The sequence below is a fragment of the Manis javanica genome, chromosome 4, assembly GCF_040802235.1.
Source record: "Manis javanica isolate MJ-LG chromosome 4, MJ_LKY, whole genome shotgun sequence".
NCBI lineage: Eukaryota > Metazoa > Chordata > Mammalia > Pholidota > Manidae > Manis > Manis javanica.
The window spans coordinates 137,768,466-137,793,051 of record NC_133159.1 but is presented as its reverse complement, the minus strand read 5'-3'; the positions used below and the strand labels follow the sequence as shown (position 1 = coordinate 137,793,051).

The 24,586-nt window shown below is 39.8% G+C and overlaps 1 protein-coding gene across 2 annotated transcripts in view; it reads left to right on the top strand.

Annotated features, from left to right (window-relative positions):
* The first annotated feature begins 2,600 nt into the window (after positions 1-2,600).
* Positions 2,601-24,586, top strand: part of LOC108385627 (leucine-rich repeat-containing protein 37A) — a 29,896-nt gene continuing 7,910 nt past the window's right edge. For both annotated transcript variants that reach the window (XM_073235111.1, XM_073235112.1), the window contains exons 1-9: positions 2,601-2,990; positions 3,431-3,873; positions 6,220-6,291; positions 13,098-13,169; positions 16,036-16,107; positions 16,907-16,987; positions 19,763-19,834; positions 20,400-20,474; positions 22,412-22,530. In XM_073235111.1, the coding sequence (XP_073091212.1) occupies positions 2,682-2,990; positions 3,431-3,873; positions 6,220-6,291; positions 13,098-13,169; positions 16,036-16,107; positions 16,907-16,987; positions 19,763-19,834; positions 20,400-20,474; positions 22,412-22,530 (1,315 nt within the window). In that variant the 5' untranslated portion in view covers positions 2,601-2,681. The remainder of the gene's footprint in view (positions 2,991-3,430; positions 3,874-6,219; positions 6,292-13,097; positions 13,170-16,035; positions 16,108-16,906; positions 16,988-19,762; positions 19,835-20,399; positions 20,475-22,411; positions 22,531-24,586) is intronic.

Sequence of the window (24,586 nt, the reverse complement as noted above, 5' to 3'; positions counted from 1 at the left end):
CTGCCTTCCTGGTCTCGGAGAAAAAGAAGCTGTTTCCTTTCTAGCAATAGAAATTTGCCTTTTTTATAAGTAGGAAAAAGGCTAGTCAGTTCTGCCTCTAAAGGAGCTCTTTTAACTTCTTGGAGAACAGTGCTAGGGAAAAGCTTGTTTGGATTCACTCTGAGCTATTATTAAGGATTACCCCCTCAGAGGAGAGAGGAATTGTTACTTCATACAATAAGCCTGAGTTGCTCAAGAAATATTTAATGCAGTAAGGGAAAGCAAACAATGCTAGATCCAGACAGGGAATTAAGCAGTGCATCTAATTGTCTCAGTTTTTTGTTTGTTTGTTTTTTGTGTTTGTTTTAATTTTTGTATCCTTAATGTACAATTCCGTGAACAACATTATGGTTACTAGACTCCCCCTATTATCAAGTGCCCCCCACATACCCCATTACAGTCACTGCCCATCAGCATAGTAAGATGCTATAGAATCTTACTTGTCCTCTCTGTGTATACTGCCTTCCCCGTGCCCCCTCCCCACCCCCGCTACATTATATATGCTAATCGTGATGCCCCTTTTTCCCCCTTCTCCCTCCCTTCCCACCCATCCTCCCAGTCCCTTTCCCTTTGGTGACTCAGTCTATTTTTGGGTTCTGTTGCTGTTTTTGGAGTCTGCTGCTGTTTTGTTCCTTCAGTTTTTGCTTTGTTCTTATACTCCACAAATGAGTGAAATCATTTGATATTTGTCTTTCTCCGCCTGGCTTATTTCACTGCTGTCTCAGGTTTTTGTTTAGCCTCTATAATCCTGACAGTTGTAGTTGAAGCTGGGTTGAAACTTCTGCTGGATTTCCCATAACTCATCTGGCTGCTAATGCTGTTTGGTATTGTTGTAAGTTTTTTTCTGCTTACCACTTTGATCTACAACTTCCCTCCACAGCCCACACAAGTCAGTTACCTTGAGTTCCTGTTTAGTTTCTCTCTCCCTCTCTTTCATTCCCATCCTTACAGATTTCAAGAACACTGCAGCGTTGACTTAGAAATTATTTTTAACTATGAGAAAAGGTGTTGTGCACTACAGGGAATTGAGTTTGAGCTGTCCTGAACCATAATTAGTTCCCAATCTTGGCTGCTCATCAGAAAATTCACAGCATACATTTTTAAATTTGCAGATTCTAGGGCTCCTCCCCAGACAAATGGAATCAAACTATGAATCTTTATTTTTTAGATCCCCAGGTGATTCTATGGTCAGCCAGATTCGGGAACTACTGGACGCTCATTTCCTATTTCCTATTGTCACAGTCTCTTGGCTCATTACTGATGGTGGATTGTCATAGAAATTACTAGTATTACAGACTGCCACACAAATCCACTTTGTACCAAATGTGGTTCCAATATGGCCAGCGTTATCACTTCATGACGTTACCTACATGTGCAAACAGAACAGGTAATTATCTGATTACAGGCAAGTAATATAACCTACAAATTATCCCAGAGATACAGCATTTAAAAAAGAAATCATACTTGAAGATCATCCAGTAAGAAAAACCCATCAGGGTCCAGGGGATATCTTAATAGCTGCCATTCACAGAGCATTTAGTGTTGCCAAACCTGTGCTAGGCATTTCATAGTACCTCAGATATCCCTAGGAAGAAACTAAATTTCAGAAAGATCAAATACCAATGTTGATAAAGTAACTTCTCCCAATCACTGAGTGTTTGACCATATTCCAGGCACCAATCAGTTAGCAGTGGTTTCATAGCCACTGTCTGTTAACATCTCAGTTTCTGCCAAGCACATGAAACAAAGCATTGAATCTTTACCACAACCATTTGAGGGATATAACATTGTTGTTTCCATTTTACATTAGTTCAGCTACCCAAATTACATATGGGTGCTTGAGACCTTATTTGAAACTTGTCACATCTGACTCCCAATCCACACAAGTACATGGGTGCCTCAAAGCTCAGTCCCAGGGAAGATCCCTTGGAGCATGGGGATGGATTGTTCACCCCCCAAGGGCCCTTCCTATAGCAATTTTGGAGTCATCACTGATTCAGTGGTAGTCCTCATGTAGTAGACTGGTGAATTAATAATCAGACGTGCATATACTGAGAGTTTAAAGAAAATGGCAACATTTTAGAATGACTGTAAAGTGTTTTTCCCTCTCCACCACCTTAACAGGTGTTTGTTTTGCAGGAAAGCTACTTTTCTTGCAAGCAGAATGTCTCAGATTTTAGCTTTGAAGAGGAAGAGTTGCCAGGACTGGACGAGCACTTTTGAATTTCCCATGATGCCAGACCCAGTGGCTTCCTTGAGAAACTGCACCACCTCCACCCTTACCCTTCTCTTAACCAACTCCCACTATCCCTGGGCTGCCAGAAGCCAGGGCCACCCAGATGTGCAGCCCAAATCCTGTCTCTCTCAGTGGGAAGGGGGATCTGGAGGGAGGTGTCTGTAGCCTTTACTTGGGGAGGGGGAGCTTGGACTCCATGATTCTGAGAAAGGACTTGCTCAGGTGGTGTGGAGCTGATCTCAACCTGAGCCTAATGTGTCATAAATGAAGGGTGGGACTAGGCAGGGGAGGGGCACGCAGTTGCTAGGGATATGTGAGCATCAGAGAGCTGTCATAATGGTTCTGCTCTGGCTTAAGGGAGCTGCTCTGGTCCTCTGGCTCATTGTGCCCTGGAGCCTTTGCTGCCATGTCCTGGCTGCGTTTCTGGGCCCTGTGGCTTCTTGTGTTGCTACCATTGTGGCTGGTGGTCCAAGCAGCTCAGCCTCCGGGTTGGGCCCTGGACCCTGTGCAGCTGACCCCCAGACCCCCAGGGCCAACCGAGTCCTGGTCTTCGGATCCCTCCAATCTCCCTCTTGAATTTCCCCAGCCACGTCAACAACTGATGCATCCTGTGGTTCCTTTCTGGTACACAGGTTCAGCTGGAGAGCTGCCCCCAGGACCAGATCATTGGGACAAGCCTGGCCAGCATGAAAGTCAGCCACAGGTGGTTCCGATGGTAAGTTGGGACCAGAATCAGGCCCTAGATCTGCCTCCTTGACTCAAAACTGAGACTAAAACTGTAAATGTAGATCAGGCTGAACACCAGTCATTTGAAATACTTGTTCCACCTCTAGGTAGTGATAGTTCAAAACCAACAAGGTTTGTTGTTTCACTTCCAAAGTCGAAGGAAGATCTAGCTCAGTATCGACAGCTTACCAAGGTTCTTATTGGAACTCCAGGCTCATTTGCAGAGAAACATCTAAAACAACAATTGCAGGATGATTATTTAGATCCCAATAGGGATGTTGTCTATGCTAAGGAGAAGCTACCTGTAGAGTTTCTGGGCGGCCCACATCAGCCTCCAGAGGCCCCTGTGGAGTTGAAGCTTTCTCCCAGAAAAGTGTCCCCATTCATCATGGACAGAAAGTTGAGGAGGCTGAATCTTTTTCTCCCCAGGTGGATTCCCAGGATCAGCCTCCAGAGCCCCCGGAGATGGATGAGAACTACAAATACCTGCAGGCAGCCCTGGCTGAGCCTGCCTTCACTCCTGAAGAGGCTGAGCCTCCAGTCCAGGAGGAAGCCCCAGCTCCATCTCCAGCGCGCCCTCAGGGGACACTTCCACATCCCGGGCAGGTTCCCAGTCAGCGTCCAAACCTGACTCAGGTCACAGCTGCACCTGGGGACCTGGACGTTTCCGTATCTCGGCAGCCAGAGCCTTCTGAGACGGGTTTTCCATCACCGGCTCAGAATTCAGTGGTGAACACCACCGCAAACAACATATGTGAGGTCTGTAGCTGCACAGATGAGATGCTGGCGTGCGTTGGACTCAGCCCAGAGCAGAAGCTCCAGAGTGTGCCCGTGCCAGAGCCCAACGCTCACAATGGCACCTTCACGATCTTGTAAGAACCGCCTCTCTTCATTTGTTCTCGGCATCCTGCCTGACCTGGCAGCATTTTCCTCAAGGACTTCCTGGGCCCTCATTTCCATACCCGGTGTTGACTGATTTTCTGTTTTTAACTTTTGTTAACTAGTCCTTGTCTTCCTTTTCCTTCTTAATATTGTTCTCCTTTCTCCAGTCTTTTACTTGTAATTGCCCTTATTCTCTTTCCTTACCCGCTTTGTTTAGTTCTGTCATTTAAGTCTTTAACCTCTATTCTACCATTTTCCTATCATTTTTAGTCCATCTTCTTTATAGTAACATGTCCCTATCCTCTGGTTAAGAGTAAAGGTTCTGGACCTAGACTGCCTGGGTTTGAACCCAGGTCTGTCATTTATTAGCTTTGTGACTCAGTTTCCTAATCTGTAAAGTGGGGATTATGGTAGTTACCATCCCCTAAGATTGTTGTGAGAGTTAGATGAGTTAATACATGTAAAGCCCTTCTATATGTGCCTCGTGTATATATGAGTGTTAACTGTTATTATTTGGTCCCTCAGTTATGTCCAAAACTTTTTCCTCTGGCTTTTTATATATAGCACCCATTTTTCACACAACCCAGGGCTAAGTACTGTGGGAGCCGCAGATGTATAAACATTGTCTCCAGAACATGACAGTGATAGGAGTGATAGGTAGGAAGAAAGAATATTCATTAAAAGGGAGGTGATAACTAAGTACTAAAAGAGATACAGACTCTAGGTACTGTAATTCACCAGACCCTGTAATCACTGGGATATGGAGGTCAGGGAAAGCCTCTTGGATAAGCGACAATTTTAGCTGGGATTTGAAGAGTAGCTATAATTGGTTAAATAGGGGGGTGGAAATGTTCAGTGTAGGCAAGGCATGGCTGCAGGAATGATCAGGATTTCATAGACCAGTCTGGCTGTAAAGAACTGGTTAGGACACAATGAAAGATTTTGAAAAACCTTGACTATCAGCTATAGGGGTTTGAAAGTTGCAGTATGAGAGATGGAGAGCCATTGAACGTTTTCAAGCAAGAGAGACAAATGATTAAAGCAAGGGGATTGCTTTAGATTCCCTATGTAGCGTGATCTAGAGAGGAGAGCTTGATTCAGGGAGACCAAACAGGATGTACTAGCAAAGCCTAGGAGTGAAGTGAAAAGGGGCTGAATCAGAATGGTTGCGCTGGGATAGAAAGAAGATCCTGAGAGCACGACAAAGGAAGAGTCAGTAGGACTTTGTAAGTGACCGACTAGAGCTGGAGGGTGGGATGTGCAGGAAAAGAGAAAAATCAAATCTGACTCTAAAGTTTCTGTCCTGGGTGATGAGGAGAGTGGTGGTGGTAGAACAGGGGGAAATAACAGCAGCTGGGAAGGAGAGCCCGTTTGCGGGAGACGAGTTCAGGTGTAGGTGCTTTTTATCGGTGAGCGTAAGGCACGCAGAAGGATTCTGGTTGGGTGGAAATTTCCACTAGGCAGAGGAGCAGACAGGTATCTGAGCTATTTCTGACTGCCCTGAAAAATAGGGAACTTGTTGCTGACGGAAGAGAGGCTAAAGGGAAAGACTCAAAGTCATCCAGAGAGTCAGTGGTTGAACGTCAAGCATTTAACAGCTTCTTTTAAGCACAGGTATTTTATGGATACATTCTCCGTGTTTAAAAAAAGAGAAAAGGCACAGAAGTATATAAGATAAAATGTGGAAATCCCACTCCACCCTGCCTACCGCCCATAAGATAGCTCCTGTTACCATTTTGGTGTGTGTCCTCCCTTCCAGGCTCTTCCCTTTGCATTTCCCCCCAGGGAGGTAGTACATTACTCCTTGCTTGGTGATTTGTGCGTTTCCCTCGGCACTGTCTCTGAGAGATCTTTCCATGTTAGTCCCTCTCAACTCTAATTGCCCTTCTCCTTCAAACAACTGGAGAGATCTCAACAGCGGGCCCTGAGCCAAGTATTTGCTATATAAAGAAATCATAATGTTTCTTTATATTTATTGTTGATGATAAATTTTTGCCATTTTTTCTGTTTAGTTGTTTATCATTTTCTCTTTGGAAGGAGTCATTTGAGATACCTAGGTGATTTTAGGAAAAAGCACTTAGTTTCAAAGTCATTAACTGGCATTATCTGCCCAAGAAGTTGGACAGATAGGAAGTTCAGTTTCTGAGGAGATGCCCTAATGTTTGTGCCCCGTGTTACATGTTTATTAGCTGTGCAAACTGGGAAGCTGATGGCTGTGGACACGAGGAGCTGGTATTTTCTGCATTGGAATGTTCCCCTGGTTGCCGTGATTCTTTTGCTTATTCTGTTCCTTCTTTTCCTACCTATTGAAGGATATGCACTGTGTTTCTTCACAGAAATTTCCAAGGAAACTCTATTTCTTACGTTGAAGAAAATACATGGAAGTCATACACTTGGGTTGAGAAACTGTGAGTATATTCTCTCCAAATATGAACACAAAAAACTAACTGTATTGTAACATGTTTCTTGGTCAAGAGTTTTGAGGTCAGAAGTTCTGAGAAAAGGTATTTTCCTCTCCGTATCTCAAATCGACCTCTACTGATTGCAATTCTGTGTTTATTTCAGAAATTAAATTTGTGGGTTCTCTTTAAGAGTCAACTTAAACTTACTTTCCAGTATGCAAGGAACACATGATTATGTTCTTGATATATAAAAATGAAATAACACGAAGAGTGAAAACCTTCCGTGTGCCCTAATCCCCCACCCCTGAGGTAACCACTGCTCTGAATTTAGTATATATCCTTCCAGATGTTCTTCCATGCATTTGTCTACATAAGTATTTACAGATAGCAAAATAGTTTTGTTGTGTGATTTTCTTACCTTTTCTACATGAAGGGTAACATCCCATGACTGAATGCTTTCACTTTCTGATACGATTAAGATTTCTTCCCACTACATAGAAAGCTACCCCATTTATTTAAACTCCTGCATAATATTTTATGGTATAGATTTATCACAGTTAATACTTCCTGTGTTGCTGGATGCTTAGATTCTGTTGTTTTCTTGTCACATGCATCACTCCAATGAAGATCCTTGTACTCGCGTCTTTGTCAACATGAGCAAGTATCTCTGTAAAAGAGATACCTAGAAGTGGAATTGTTGGGATTAAGACTGTGTCGGTAGAAAATCTGAATTGCCCTCAAAACGGTTGTGCAATTTATACTCTAATCAACAGGCCATGACAGCTTCGTTTTCCTACACCCTCTGCCACTGGGTATTTTTTGGCTGGTGTGTGATGGGTGAATAAGAGGGTCCCCATCTGAATTTGAATTTTTCTGATTACTTGGGAATTTAAATATCATTATATGCCTACCCAACATTTGTATTCTCAGAATTGCCTGTTCTTTGCCCATTTTTTTTGTTGTCTGTAATTTTTTTTTTTTGATTTGTAGAAAAGTAGGTTTAGACACAAGTGATTTTGGAAAAATTATTTATATTCAAAGTAATTAACTGGCATTTTTCAAGACTGTTGTATCGTTAATCATTCGTTCAACTTGGACAAGTCAAATAACCTGTGAATTAATATTAAAAGACGTAACAGGCATAGTAATCTAAAAATAGGGATTATGACCACCCTAAAATAGACCCTTCTTAGTTGGATATGTTACTTGTAAGGAAAAAAATGGTAGAACCAGACAGTTGTTTTTTTAAATGTATATATTTCCCGTGATAAAATATGACATGGAGATTTTATTTCCCAGACTTCTAAGAAAAATGAAAGTAACTTGACACAAGAGATAAATAACAGCAGTTCCCCCTGGGGAGTAGAGTCGAGTGTGAGGGTAGGCTGAGGGGTAGGGGTAGGAAAAAAGGTTTGGATTGTGTACATTATACCTTTGGAAGTTTGAGCCATATAAATATGTATTATATGTTTTCAAAAAATAAACTGAAGTTTAAACATTAATTTTTAAATCGCATGTGTTGTAGAGTTTATACAATATAACATGAGTCTGGTCAGGTTAGAAGATTTTCAAGTCAGTTTGAGATTTATACTTGGTAAGGCGGATGTTCCTCACTTGGAGTCAATGGTCCCCACCCAGGTCAGGATTTCTTAACCTTTTATTTTCCGTGAATCTATTTGGTGATCGACAGAAGCCGACCTAAGAAGAGATGTTTTTAAATGTATAATAGGTTAAAATACATTTGAAAACAAAGAAAACCAATTACATTGAAATACTCTTAAAGAATAGTTACTAGTGATATAGTAATCAATCTGCTTTTCTTACATTCAATAACAATATGTAGTGGTATTTATTATAATGGTAATTCTTATATGTAGTGTCATTTATTGTACGGTGAAGGTAGTGATGAGAATAAAGGAATTTTGAGATGTCTGCAGCAAAGACATGATATGAACATATCTGATTTCTACTGGGGGTCAGATGAGCTATACTGCTACTCTGTTGTGGTTTGCTGCCTACATTCATGATGGAAGGAAATGCCAATTTAGAGGTTTTTGAAAATAGAGACAGACATGATTTCCCATTCAGGTTCATACCCTGCATCCAAGCCATTCTGTTCACAGACCTGTGCCCTAAAGGGATGATAAACAAATGGAAATTGCACGCATGCTTTTGCGTATTTTCAAGAAAGTGAAGTTTTCTAGGAAAAGGGTTCACAGCTCTTACGAAATTCTCAGGAGGTTCTTGTCTCAAAAGACTGGGTCACAAATGCAGATGAAAAGAAAGACATTTCTTTTTCCTGTAAAGTTGTACTTATGCACATGATGATAAAGGGATGGTTTGTTTTAAATAAAGGTAGTGTATCTGAAAATCAATACCTGTCACACAGAGCATCTACTATGTGCCAGGAACTGTTTTATGACCAGGGACACAAGCCCAAGAACAAAAAGACCAAATATCCCAGTTCTGAAGGGATTTACAAATATGTAATATAAAAATAAATATACTAACTATAATAGATAGGTATAATTTCAAGTAATGATAAGTGCTTTGGAGAGAAAGCAAGCAGGGGAAGGCGATAAATCAATTCCAGAATGGCCTACTGTTGGCATGTATGTATAGGTAAGCCTAAAAATAAAACCACTCTGTGCCCTGTCAATTTCCTAGAAGTTACAGAGTTAGGGAGAAGGATAATTGCCAGTAATGTAGAGTCAAGAATGAATATTGCAAAATTTAGACGATTGCTTTAGTGAAAGGAAGTGTGATCAGAAGTTAAACATGAATGTTTCTCTAATGTTAGTTCATACTTAGTTTTGATGTTTTCATTGTGTAAGAAAATTTTAGATCCCCCTTTAACTCTGATTCCCCATAGTTCTACATATTTTTGCTTTAGTCAAAAAATATTTGGAGTTCTCCAGATCAATATGTTTTATTCCAGGTTGTTGCTATGTGAAGTTCCTTTTTGGGGTAATTTTTCGATGACACTCATTCTCACTCTAAACTTTCCTTTAAGGTTGAATTTATTAGGGTTATTTAAAAAAATTTACTATCATGTCATCCAAAAACTTCACCAAAACAAATCCCATTAACTTAAAATACATACTCTTTAGTTACTCCCTGTCTTACCGTGATATTCTCTCCTGAACCAAACTGTCTGACAGGGGCATCAGCCAATCAGAGAAGACACTGTCATCAACAGCTGAGTTTCCACCTCCATCTCTTTTCTGTCCCTATTGAAACCTTGTCAGTATTTATAATTTTTAAAGTTAGAATTAGTATACAAGTTTCATATTTGTCCTGATTTTTTTCATATGCCATCATTTCCTATGACCTTTTTGCATATCATCAACAGTGTACACACACAGTTTTGTTATGCGATATGGGGGGAGGTAGAGTTATTTCCAACTGTCTATTGTTATGAAAAGGGTTACGATAAACAGTGTTGGACATATTGATTTGTTTTTTCCCTCTTTGGGTCATTTCCATGGCAATAGGAAACCATTACCTGACAGAGATGGGAGAACAGTCATAGCATCACCTGGTGACCATTCTCCCTTCACACATTCTAGTCCACCACTGCTGTTCCTTGTAACGTGGTGAATTTCCAGGTGAGGTCAGGGTCTTTGAGGCATTCTCAGGGTTCCAGGAGTTCTTTGTGGGAGTTAAAGTTTTTTGTCTTGGGATCTTTTTAAATGTATGTGCCTATATTCTGTGTAATGTGAACCACCGTATAACAGAGATTGCCCTTGTTTTCAGATGCAGAGTTTCCAGGTAGTAGTAATTGAATTGTTGTAAGCTATGAGAAAGGAATTAATCTATGAGGTGGAATTAATATCAATATGTGACTAACAGACCCTGTGAGGGAAAGCAGAATGTTTATATGCAGAACTTGGTGGAAATAGTTCACAAAGCAACATGGCATGTTCTCAGATCCCCAAGGCGCTTGAAGGATGTAAAACTGTTAGTATTACCTCCCAGGAAGCTGATTCCCAGGGAAGGGACATTTGGTTTTGAAATCTTAAAGACTTTCTTCTGTGGTGGATCTCTTATCACTCCCTTGCTCCACTCTGGTAGACACTGGCTGTATACTCTCCTGCTCCTCAGGTGTTAAGAAATGGGTGCGAACCATCCTGCCCAGCAGGTTGTCTTTCCTGTGGGACTAGGTGAAGCAAAGGCGTGAACATTCTTGGGCAAACTCAGGTGTCAGGCTTGTTCTGCGGATTATTCCCATTCCCTTCATTCTGCATTCTGGAGAAATCATTGGCAGGATCTCTGTTTCCTAATTTATTCTTCAAAGGTGCATATATTGAGGTTTTTTATTATTATTGATAATAACACTCTTCATGTAATCCTGAGTTGATTCTTTTTCACGGACGCACTCTCTGACTCAGGATATCAGTTCTGCCATTCTAAACTCCACTCGTGCTCCCTCTCTTCGCTCTGATTCATTGGCTATCAGCTCATTTGGTTTTGTTTTCTGTCCGTAACGGACCTGGCTTTCTTTGTCATTTGGTCATTCCTGAGTGCAGTTCATCTTTGAGTTGAGATTCTCCTGCTTGTGTTTCCTGGCTCTCCGACAGAGGTGACCTGAGCTGCTGGGGCTTGTTATTCCTAAAGGACTCCCTGAAAGTCAGAGGAGGTGGGAGGTGGCTTCTGGTGGCTAGACAGAGCGCCCACCCTTCCCCAACGTTCTGGGCCCCTGGCCTATTGAGCACCGATGCCCCTACCTAGAGGAAAACGCCCTTTGCTCTCTGGCCTGAGGAGGAAGGATTTGGGGCCACGTGCTGCCCCTGCTTCTGCAGCAGCATTTCAGCTCGTCACCCTGTGGGTAATTCCAGGCCATTTCTGGTAGGGAGGCATCTGTGGAGCTGCTCCCACACTTTGCGGTAAGGTTGTGGAGTTTTTAATCATGTCTTTTCCATCACTCTTAGGGATTTAGCTGGTGGTTGGAGGAGTAGAGACTTGGCATTTTCCCATTTGCCAACTTGAAATAGCTAGCACTTCTTAGAACAGTTTTGTACCCCTCCTGGACCCTAGAGAAACTCAGGCAAATGCATATCAAAATAGAAGTATAAGAAAGTTTAAAGCAGCACTGTTTGTAGTAACAAAAGCTAGAAAAATCTTGATGTCCACCAACAGTAGAGTGAATAAATAAAGTCTAGCATAGTTATACAATGGAATATTACGCTTTAGAAACGTAATGCAAGGCACATAAGTAATCTTAAATTTTCTGGTAGCCACTTAAAAAATAAAAGTAAAAAGAAACAGATGTAATGTGAAGGCATTTTATTTAAACCTTATGCCCAAAATATTATTATTTCAACATGTAATCATTATATACATTGTTAAGATAGTCTGCATTTTTTCTGTCTTTAAAATATCCAAAGTATTATAATTTCTACCTCCAATTGGTATGAAACTTACACATTTATATTCTTTTTCCATACTAACACTATAAAATCTCAGTTTAGTTGCAAGATTTTTATCAGAAGTTACTTGTTCTCTCTTTAGATTTCATAAAATTTACAGTTGGAAAAATAGTATCATATGCCCGAGTTATTGCAGAATACTGAAATGTTTTCCAATAACTGCATCAAATATCAGTTTCTAATTTAATTTTTTTAATAGTTAAAACTAATTAAATTAAAATTCAGCTTCTCAGTCACACTAGCCACTGTCAAGTACTCACTAGGCACATGTAGCTGAGCATGTAACACTAGGCATTAAAGCAAACCAACCTCAGCTGCATGTGACAATAGAATGAATTTACAAGGTAAGGCTGAATGCAAGAAGCAATGTAGAAAATAATACATATATAATATGATTCCATTTATATACTAAGTTCAAGAAGAGGCAAGACTGCACTGTGTAGTTTATGGCTGACACCTCAAAGGTAAGACCACATTCCAAAAGCAGGGAGATGAGTTAAAAAGTCAGGACAGTGGTTGCCTCTAGTGGGTCAGTGAGCAGTTTGTGATGGGAAAAGGGCACACGGAGGGCTTCGGGGATGCTGGCAGTGTTCTTGACATGAATGGTGTTACATGGGTATTTGTTTCATAATTATTAACATGGACATTTTAACTTTTTTTTATTAAGGTGTCATTGGTATACACTCTGATGAAGATTTCACATGAAAAACATTGTTTACTACTTGTCTTCTGTGTGCTACACTGTCTTCCCTGTGACCCCACACACACCATGTGTATAGTACCCCTCAATCCCCTTCTCCATCCCTCCACACCCAGCCTTCCCCACACCTCCCCTTTAGTAACTGCTAGTCCCTTCTCAGAGTCTGTGAGTCTGCTGCTGTATTAAATGGGACATTCTTCTTATGTGTATTTTAATGCACTTTTTAGTTCCCCGAAACAATATTTTTAGTGGTGGGTGGGATCGAACAACTTCACTTGCAGCCTTGACATAGTTCTGTGTGGGGCTCCCTTAATAAGGTTCAGGCAAAGAGAGCGGGAGGAAATGGCAGTTCTGCTGACGATGGTGCCACCCACAGTTGGGTTCTGAACGAGACTTGGGGATCGAGAGAGTAGGTACTAAATACACATTTTGGTGTGAGGAGTGGATAGTTGTGTGTGTGTGTGTGTGAGGGAGAGAGAGGGACACAGAGGAGGACATGACAGGAAAGATGTGAATGAAAACAGAGCAGAGATCACCATCCCTAAATTAACTAAGAATTAGGTTGTTTAGGTGGTACCATTATCATTACCCAGGTCTCCCTCACATGTAGAAATTAGTCCTGTACAGTAAATCATTTTAATTATTTTGCGTTTTGATTCAGAAGTAACCTTTCCATTTTTCAGAATTCTCAGTGACAATCAGTTGAGTGAATTACATAAGGACTCATTTGAAGGCCTGCTATCCCTCCAGTATTTGTAAGTTAGTTACTCACATTTATTTATGAGCTTTTATTTATATTATCTATAACATAAATAAGAGTTTAAATTGGACAAGTTCTATAATTTCTCCCAACAATAAAAATTTATAATTCTGTAGGTCTGTGCAGGGAGGGCTCTAGCCACTCTCTAGCATTAAAAACGTCCTAGGTGTTTTCAATTTTTTGATCATGTGGACAAGATACAGATAGAAAAACCCTTCAGTTATAGAGGCAAAGTGGTAATGAGTTCTGAGCGGTTATAGACACCCATAGGAGCCTTGTTATGTAAGTGTTCTATGCCCTCTGTTTATATTAACATTTAGTTTATGGTCTATGGATCAAATCCAGCCCATGGTCCATTTTTATACAGCCCTTAAGAGTGATTTCTACATTTTTCAAGGGGTATAAAAGGAGAAAAGAAAAGAAAGAAAGAAAAATATGCAACAGAGACTCTATGTAGCCTGAAAAGCCTACAATATTTACTTTAAGGCCTTCACAGAAAAGATTTGTAAAAGTTGGTTTAGTGAGATGAGAGGAATTAAAGTGAACCTCATATTGTCATTTCAAAGACAAGAAAATATAGAATACTTACATTAACTTGAATGCCATTAACCCAAAATATTTTTATAATTTTCTCTAAATTAACATCGAAACATTAAGTACTTAGGCAGATGAATTATGTAAACAACATTATCAAGAACATAGGTGCCAAGAGAAGAGACTGGTGTTTAGGATTTCAATGCAGGGATTGTTGTACCAATATTAAGAACAGATGTTTGAATTGGTGATTAACTGGTATAGTTGGAAATGTTTACATTGAGACTAAATAAGCATGTCAGAAAGGGCCCTAACTTCTCTAATTACCAACTAATTGGCACCAGTCTCATTGTCAAGGAAGTAATGCCCGCATAGTACTTCTTTTTGTTTAGAAGTAAGCAGATACTATGTTGCTATAAAAGCTCAATGTTTTTTCTTTGTCTTTAGCATGCAGAACTGTATATGTCATCCTTATTACGCTAATTAGTGATGATCTTTTGCAAACAGATTCTTCTTGCAAAATAGAAGCTTTAGGGAATCGGATGTAAAGGGCCTTACATGACAATAAAAATAGTCCCTTGAGTTTTCAAACCTTCCAAGCCATAAGGGACACTTTTGTATTGATCTTAGGTACCTCTGCCATCTGGGCTCCAAACCTTCCAAACACAAATGAAATAACTGCTCAGTGGATTAGGCCCTTCATTACTTCTATTATAAAATATTTTGTAAGCTAAGTATTTCATTATCATAAAATGCCAATCGATAAAAAAGCCAAAAAAGAATATGACAACCACTGTGCCTCGTATTACAGGCACAAAGATGGGTAAGACAGGGTGCCTACCATTTTATGACTGCCCTGCGTAAGCACTGAATGAATGACAAAGTGCTGCAGAGGCACAGAAGAGGGAGCTATTTGAAAAGCCATTTATTTTTAAATGAGCACTTTTCTTCTACTGCCCAGCTCTTCATTCATTTTATAAATATTTGAGTTTATGTCCATGCATCAGTTTTAAACATGGTAGACAGTGCAGGTAAGTAAGAAGGAAGTTTATGCTCAGAGGAAATGGGTGTAAAAGTAACTATATTGAAAAGAGGAAATGGATGTGGGCAGTGAGAAGTATGAATTGTTCAGGGAGCACAAAAGTGGGGAAAAAGACTTCAAGTTGGAAAAAAAGATGTTACAAGAGCAACGCTGTTAGGGCAGCAGCTTGAGGGGCTTTTGGGTATCATCAGAGAGACATCTTGGGAAGAATAAGTTTGCAAAGAAGAGTGGCAGAAGGGCAGCACACGGGAAAAATACCTTGTCCTTATAGAGTACATTAGGTGTTAGGGCCAGACCTGGGGCTTCGAAGGCCAAGCCAAGGGTAACAAGCTGTCATGTTATCCCGGCAGCACTCCAGGACAAACTTCAGCCTGCTGGAAGATCACTTGGAGGGCTTCTCACAGCACATGCACCCACCCCACAGTTACTGATTCAGTTGGTCCCGAGTAGGGCTGAGAATTTACATCTTTGAGAAATTCCCAGGCGATGCTGGTATTTGAGAACCACTCATGGAGAGTTAATGTGGTGACTTTGTGCAGGACCGATTAGAAAAGAATGAACCAGAGGCAGGCATACCCTTCAGAAGAGTTAATACGCATCTAGGTGAAAAGTGAGGGATTAAGCCTGAATCAATGGAAATAAGAGAGTCACCTGTAACAGTCAAGAGTGAGTGATTTAAAATAAAAATCCAACACCATGTTGTTGTTTTTTGTTGTCCCACCACTGTACAACTGAAGCAGTTAAATTCATGGAATATTAAAGCAATGGAAACCAAAAAGGAGCTTCCATTAAAATAATAGAAAGTATAATTCTGAATTAGTTTAAAGTAATTATTACTTAGAGGAGTAACTTCCTTTCATATTTTATTTTTTCTGGTGTTGAAATGGCCTAGACAGAATAAAACCAGAAAGGTTTGTAAATGTGAAAATATTCCTTTCAATATTGGAAATTATATATGGAGACAAAAACTTTTGAGCTCCTACTATGGAATTTGATGGGACCACAAAAGTTGATCTAATCAGTCCTTCTGCTCTCAGGAAGGATTATCTCAACAATCTCTCAAGATCTATGGTTGTATATTTTATTTATGAAGATAATGAAAGTGAGACTTAGGTGAGGGCAGGGATAGGGGCTCTGGAAGGTTCACGTAATAATTTCTAAGTTCTAGAGTTTAGATAAGAACTACTTATTCAATGTGATTATTCTAACCTCTACTAGTTATCTCTGCTAATTAGATATCTGATAGCTGAGACAATATTTTTCCTTTTCCTTTTCCTTTTCCTAGAGATTTATCCTGCAATAAAATACTATCTATTGAAAGACGTACATTCGAATCACTACCTTTTCTGCAGTTTATGTAAGTTACAAATACAATTTAATTGTGTTTGGAATTTTTATAAACTTAATTGTAAACCTCTTTGTTATTCATTTTGAAATATTGAAATATTTTAAATGGAGAGCTACTAAAATTATGTGGCCACATCCTTTTTGTGTCTAGGAAACCCTGGTGTAAGAATTATCATATGGATCAGAGTGACTCATTCTAGAGCAGGGGTCCTCAAGTAGGGTGATTTTGTGCCCAGGCGACACTAGGCCATGTCTGGACACATTTTGGTTGTTAGAACTGTAGCTATGCTGCTGGCATCTGGGGGGCAGAGGCCGGAGATGCTGCTCAACAGCCTACAGTGCACAGAACAGTGCCCACAACAAGGATTATCCAGCCCAGAATGTCAACAGTGCAGTCATGGAACTCTTTTCTAGAGAATTAAGGATCACTTAGATGAGTGTGTTCTGAGAACTTATTCCTTTGTATCTAGCAATACATGTGTAAACATGGAAGTATAAATCTTTATACAAATATATTTTATTTATTTTATTCATATTTTCTGTAATAATACCACTGATACCAGGAAAAAACCTAGATGTCAATTACTAATCCATCTTTCTCCTTTTTATAAACCCAGTATACCTGATAGACAATCTTTTTTTCATACAAATGTTAAAAATAAAACAAATATCTTCCATAGTGAGATTTCTTTAGTGTATGAGGAAGTATTGAGGTTATGTTTCATCATATACAGATTAGAATCCCTGCCAAGGGATAAATGTTCTGAAATAATTTTTTTCTTCTTTTTCTTGTATCTTTTTCTTTGTAGAAATCTTGGCTGCAATCTCATTACAGAACTGAGCTTTGGAACATTTCAGGCCTGGCATGGAATGCAGTTCTTGCACACATTGTAAGTGAAATAGAAGATGAGTATGTGTAAAAAAAATGATGTGTAGAAACATGATACAGTTACTGGTTAGCAGCGGGTAAGCTCAGTCTGAAAAATTGTGTTAAGATCCATTTTTTTGCGATGAGGAAACGAAGGTACAGAGAGAGGGGCCAGGAGACATGTCTGAGCCATACATGGCAGGCTCCGCTTTCCTGATCTTTCGCACAGGCAACAACCGCACTCCAGCGTGTAACACCCACGCCAGCATTGTCACAGGGATCCACGACTGTGACGCTCTCCATGGTGGGTGGGCCTCGCAATTCCACTTCTGAACCTAACGGTTTCCTGCTCTTGGAACGCAGCGCTGAAACAACTAGGTTTAGCACAAAGTTCTCCAGGGAGCAACTGGTGTCGGTGCTTCCTCAGCCATCAGCTTCTTTTAAATGAAAGGAGTTCTGAAAACTTGCCACAGGGATCTTCTCTCCCCAGTCACCCAGAAAAATACCTTTCAAACTGTGTTCACCTCTGATGTGAATTATCTGTGAGCAGTAGGAACCTTTGAGGAATGGAAAAAGATGTTTGTGTTAAGCTGTCGTGTGCAAAATGGTCATAAAGAAAATACATTGCTGTAGCCTCATTCCGTATACTTTCTTTCCTGACTATCCAATAAGGAATGGGGGTTTTCCTCCCTTTTGCTCGAGTGCTCTGTGACACAGGCAAATCACTGGGTTTCATAGTTTTCAGTGAATGAATCTTGCGTTTCTTTGGCTAAATTTTTCCCTGAGACTTATTCTTTGTGATGCTGTTAGACTTGGAATTGTTTTCTCAATTTCATTTTTGGATTGTTCACTGCTAGTGTACAGAAATACAGCTAATTTTTGCTCACTCATTTTGTCTTCCACATCCCTGCTGACCTCATTGTTCAGTGCTGATGGTTTTCTTCCAGATTCTCAGGACTATGTCTCATGGGCTTCCAGTTTCCCAGGAATGTGTTGGAGCCTTTCAAAGTCTCTGTGAACATCTCCTCCCTCAGCTTGTCCTTTTAAGCTTTTGGTTCGACTATTTTTTGTCCAATGCCTCACACACCTACCACATTAAACCATTTACCTGTAATTGTTTTAAGAAATGCCCCCTGAGGAGAGGCTTTTAGCACTAGGCAGCTCCCAGTCAGGTCAAAGACAAGCCTTTCAGGGAAGGTCCTCCAGGGCACCACCAGACAGTAACACGGAGACAAGTCTTTGGGAAGGAGGCTCTGAAGGACCTCGGGCTGTTTTTCAAAGCTACCACTGGACAGAGAGCAAAGGTCTAGGAGAAGTTAAAGCAACACAGGTCTCACTGTTTGTAGAGAAATTAATGTTTTTCTTGAATAAATGCTCCCCACATTGCTGTAAGCCCACTGATTAAATATCCAGAGTTCTGAAAAAGCTGGTTTGGCCATTTCTGCTAGCTTTTTGTTGTTGTTGTTGCTTTTATAGGATACGTTTTGAGATGTCCTTACTCCATCATTTTCACTGATTCTCCTGCAGCATGGTTTTCAATCTCTAAAGTCTCAATGACCACAGGCTAATTAGATATTTAAGCACGGGAGATGATTAGGGAAAAGGAATAAAAAGAGAAAATGTAATTCTCATAGAGGTTTCCCAGATGGGTAGATCACGTTTGAAAAGCTTTTTCTGTATTTAGTGCTGTCAAAATTGAGGTTAAAGTAAAGGCTGTCTTAAATCCCTTTCTTCTATACAAGTTAAACCCCAGGCTTTGGAACCAGAACTTGGTTCAGATTTCAGTTCTGCTTCTTAGCACTAGCTTGATGATTTAGGACAAGTTATATAACCTGTCTTTACGTCAGTTTCCTCACTTGTAAAACGGGGTAATAATAATAATAATAATATCTATCACAAGGTTATTGTGAGGATTAAATGTGAAAAGCTGATCAAAGATGCCTGGCAGCCCAATAGATATTAGTTGTGATAATAATATTCGGCAAAATGTACTAATGATTCTTGAGTAAAAGTTAATTTTCAAGATTTTTCCTTCCTGTTTTTTTTCTCCCTTTGGTCTGTTGTTTGTTTTAAAGAATTGAGAAGAAAATCTCAGCATTTTGGAATAAAAATTTGCATCCAAAATGAATTTGTTCATTTTATTGATGTGTAAGCAAAATGTTATTTATTTATTCAAAAAACTTTTATTAAATACCTAGTAAACATCAGGCACCATGTCAGGCACAGGAGTGACACTGACAGTAAAGTGTGGTCCCTGCCGTCAAGGAGCTGACAATCCAGGAGACTGACAACTGAACAGGTGATTGCGTGCAGTGTAGCCAAGGCTGTGATGGGAGCAGAGGTTTTACCACCTCCTCTCAGGTTTATCCCTTTCTCTTTGGATCCAAAAGCAAGGAACTGGTCCTGCTGTCACTGCGTGGTTTAAACTGTGGAACTGTTTTAATTTCCAGAACTGAAAGAAAAGCACCTTGGATTATGGAGGACCTAGGAATACGATTTCCTTCAGAGCAACGGGATTTCCTCCCACCATAGTCACTTTGTGGGATTCTCAATCTGGAAAGTTTTTGCTTTCCACTTTTTTCTGTGTTTTTCCTCTTTCTCTTCTCCCCTTTATCATCTAGAGACCTAGGTAGGTAGTTCCCAAAGTAAGAGTGCTTTACAGATTCTAAGTGTGATTTATAGGTAAAGACAGATAACGAATTTTTTCTTTTAACCTTTGAGTCCTATACCAAAAAAAAGAAAATGAATGCAAGTTTCGTGAAATGCACATAATTTTAATTCCATTGCATTTTTTCAGAAACCTCAGTCATAATCCTCTGACAACTGTTGAAGATTCTTATTTTTTCAAATTGAGAGCATTAAAATATTTGTAAGTATTACAACAATATCATGGTTTATGAGATGATTTCTGTTCTTTTACTTTCATCAAACATTAAGTATTTTGCATTTTGGCTAAAAAAGAATTTTAATTTTACCTGGGTTATTGAAATAAGAGTTTTAGGCAAAGAAAGGATTAAGAAAGAATGTATATGTGCAAGACAAGCTATCAGTCAAAGAGAGTGGTGCTGAAGAACGCACATAGATATGGAATGTGCAGATGCATGTAGAAATATAATTTATCCCAGAAAGCAAAGAGGAATAAGGTGTATTTAAAAAAAAAATAATCTAGAGTGGTAGGTACAGGTGAGAATGAGAAGCAGGGTGATGACAAAAAGATCGTAGTGTTCAGGGCCAAGGTCATTAATTTGATGATGCAAATAAATTTAAATTTCTTCAGTAATTTCTCTCTGGAGTTATCATGTGTGGCAGGTAAACTCGAGCTGGCTAGACAGAGAAGCCAAAACTGCAGTAATAATGTGTCATTAAGTATCTTTTTAAGTATAGAGCTTCTGTCTTCGGGTTCGTATCATAAACGTTTGTGCTTTTTCCTTCAGAGACATGGGAAAAACCCAAGTGACACTAAAAACAGTTGAGAGCATCGTCATGATGAGCCCCAAGTTAGAAAAACTGTAAGTTGATTTTTCTTATATTGATTTTCACTTGGTTGATTTTTTAAAGTGTCCTTATTTTATTAAGTCAGGCTTATTGAACTATGATTTTCATGTAATAAAATTGGCTTTCTAAGTGTACAGTTTGATGAATTTTAACAAATGTATAATAATGTAACCACCACCATTGGAAATGCAGAACTCGTGTTGTCTCCAAAAAGGCCCCTCATGGCCTTTGGCAGGCAAACCCCTCCTCCCACCACCAGCCCCCCGGCCACCACCAGTCTGATTTTTGTCCCTGCAGTTTTTGCCTTTTACAGAAGGTCTTATCAGTGAACTCATATCGCATGTAACCTTTTGTGTTTGGCTCTTTTTACTTAGCATAATCTTTTTGCGAGTCATCCATGTGGTCACAGCTGTCCCTCCTTTTTACTGCTGAGTAGAGGTCCATACTACTCATCAATTAACGAACATTTGAGTTGTTTCTAGTTTTGGCTATAAAAAGCTATGATAAACATTCACATGCAGGTCTTTGTGCTAGGTATGTATTTAACTTTTGAAGAAACTGCTAAGCTGTTTTCTAAAGTAGCTGCACCATTTTACATTCCAGAAAGCAGTGTATGAGAGGTGGCTGTTGCTCCACATCTTCACCTGATCCTTATATTCAGTGTTTTACAAATGTTAGCCTTTCTTGGAGGTGTGTGGTTGTGTCTCATTGTGGTTTTAATTTGCATTTCTCTAATAGATCTCTGATCTCTGATGGTGTTGTCTATACATGTGCAGCATCTTCTTTAATGGCATGTCTGTTCAAATCTGTTTTTTAATTGGATATTTATCTTACTGTTGAGTTTTAAGACTGCTTTATATATGCTGGAAAAAGTCCTTTCTCTCAGATATGTGTTTAGCAAATATCCTCTCTCAGGTTATAGCTCGTCTTCATTCTATTAAAAGTATCTCTGAAGACCAGAAGTCTTTAATCTTTGAATTTTGATTAGCTCTAGTTTTTCTTATAGGTTTGTGCCTTTTTTGTGTCTTATCTAAGAAATCTTTGTCTGGGAACCTATTGCCAGTCCAAAGTCACAAAGATTTTTCTCTTAGTTTTCTTTCAATAAGTTGAATACTTGCTGGTTAATTAATTTAGGTCTATCTATGATCCATTTTTATTAGTTCCTTTCACATATAATGTGAGGTAAGGGTCAAATCTCATTTTTTATCTTTTCAGTTTAAAAAATGTTTCTGTAGGGCTTTCTGACAATTTCTTACAAAACTTACTGCACTGTAAATTGTGCCATACCCCTCCATTATGGAAAGCCAACAGAAATTTGGTATTATGCTAACTGATGGCCTTGCACAAGATTAGTACGGGAAAGGCCCCTGCATTTAGCAGTCTGCTCTCGCCATTTTTGTCAGGTCAGCTGAGAAATGACTGTCTTCCCCTCACCGTCAGATCTACTGGCCACTGTTCTAACCTCGTCTTCATCAATGTCCCACAGCGTCTGCCAGTCAGTCTGTCTATTGTCAGCTACATGCCTTCCTCTCTGGGTATCCAAATAATTTCCCTATATACTTAAAATACTAATAGCACACTGAAGAAATTCCTATGCATAATGTTATCTAATGAAGAGTTGATATTCAAATTTCCTCAGTTGTCTCCATTATATCATTTATTTTTAACAGCTCAGTGTCACCCAGTTCTAATCCCTATCAGCTTTATTCTAGGCCTATGATACCCACTTCCATTCTTACCCTACTGTTAGGCCTGTGAGGCATCTCTGTCCTCCTGTTTGTTTACAGTATTCAAGAACAGCGGTTGGCCAGCTCATCCCTAGCCAACCTCACAGGCCATATGTGCCAAGAACTCCTTTTGCACAGCCCTGTGGGTGGCGTGGGCCTGCCTCTTCTACCCAGTCAAGTAACTCCTTTCCCACTGATTCAATTCTCCGTGTTTCAATTTATAGGATTTTACCAATCCATATGACCTGCTGCCTCTGCCAATTCAAAAATAATATTGAGGTTTTCTACAGTACAGTCAAGCTGCATTGTGACAGTGAATGTCTGACAAACATCGCATATTGTGGTGAGTTACCATTACCCTATGATGTTTTATTAATGTTTTAACTGTTAATCTTTAAACTAATGGTGTTAATTGCATTATTTTTATCAATTCATTAAGAGTTCAACTCCCTACATTTCTAAGAACTACTCCTTTGCTAAAAAGTCAGATTCTCAGTTACCTTATTAAGCTAACAGTGACAGTGATCCACATACTTAAAGGAACAAGAGAAAGGAATGGAAGGGGAAAGAATGAACACTAGTGGCCACATCCTGTGTACTGTGCTCTCTGTCTGGTGCTTAACCCCTGAATGAGAACTTACTCATACACGTATTACGGTTCACAATCTGATGTTATATGCATTAGGTCTCACGTGCCCTTTGTCTTGTAGGCAAATATAGATATATTTTTGTTCATTTTGTTTTTGCAACTTTTATAGAGGAGTACAAGTAGTGCTATTTTATGAAAGTTTTCTTTGGAACCTGAGAGTTTCTGGTTCTATAGCCAGAAGCTGCTGCGCAGCCCTTCCAATGGATGGGAAGGCTCTTCTGTTCTTAGACTGTCCAACTCTAAATTTGCTCTGAATTGAAATGAAGCCTTGCTATCCCCCAAAACACTCAGGTGCTTTTAAGTATTTTTCTATGTAGTACGTTTTATTGGCACTAATGTGATGACTTCCAAAATATGCTTTCATGCTCAGATAGCTTGAATACAGGTCTCTGGGGCACATCATAAAATGATCTGGGGCACATCATAAGTAATACTTTGCTTCTTCTATAACTACAATGTTGCTTATTTAAAATAAAAATTTTTTTTGCCAGTTATATCACTCCCTTCTCCCACTAAAGGTGGGCAAAATAGACATTTTCATTCTACTTCTATAGGTGAGAAAAAATGAGATCCAAGTGTTATATATTGTAGCCTAGTGCTCAGGTGTGCTAGCCTCGGTTTGGGACTCTCTTCAAGCCCATGCTCCTCCTTCCTCACAACCCTTACCTCCTCCTCTGACCCTCACCACCACCACCAAAAATACTTGTAATTCTTCTGGAAAATAAACCCAGCTGGCCAGTGAACTTGTGCAGGTGCCCTTGGCCTTGACGTAGCCAGAAGCTTTGGATGGTTCCCCAAGTAAAGCTGGAAATACTACAAATGAAATTAAATGAAAGCAAAGCAGGCATCTGAAAAAATTTTGTTTTGTCCCTTTTGCATTTTAGGACCTCAAGTATTGTTCGATTGATTTATTGAATATTCCACATTGACATAACAACCTGACAGCTCTCTTAACCCACACCCCAGATCCCTGCTCAAATTTAAGCAAAGAGCCAGGGTAGACATGGTGTTTTTTAGTTTTTGTTTTTTCCCCCTATATAGAGCCTTCTCTTATGGGGGCTGGGATATATGGAAGCAGGGACCAAGCAAAGGAATAGGTGCTTAGGTGGGGAAGGGCATATGGAGAAGGGCACTTGTTTGCAGTGGGTGGTGGTGGTGTGCTCATCTGTGATGGTAGCAAGAACAGGAACACACTGCAGAGGTGGAGAGAGAAAGCTGCACACTCCCTTTGCATGTGAAGCATTACAGGATGGGGTATGTGAACGTGAGGACTCACTGTTAGATCTGCAGAGAATCTAGCCGAGGGGAAGTATTTGCCTTCTAGCCTTGGCTTTTCTTGAGCACTGGATAATTGGCTGTTGGGGACCAATGGAATAATCCTGCACGTAGTACTGTATTTTGCACTATGGAGTGTTCCTAGCAGGAAACGGGTCTTATAAAAGACATATTCCTCTCCTTTTGTGGTTGCCAAACATAGGTTTAAGTTTGTGTTTATTTTTCTCCTAATCGAACCTCAAATGTTTGCTGATTCCCGATCTGTTTGAGTGAGATATATGGCTAACGACTGACAAAAAGCTGTCTCATCAGTCTTTCATTATCAAAAGCAGTCTCTCCTTTTTTTCAAATTGAGGTATCATTGATATACAATCTTATGAAGGTTTCACATGAGCAACATTGTGGTTTTGACATTCACCCATACTATCAAGTCCCCTCTGTCCATCCCCAACCCCATTGCAGTCACTGTCCATCA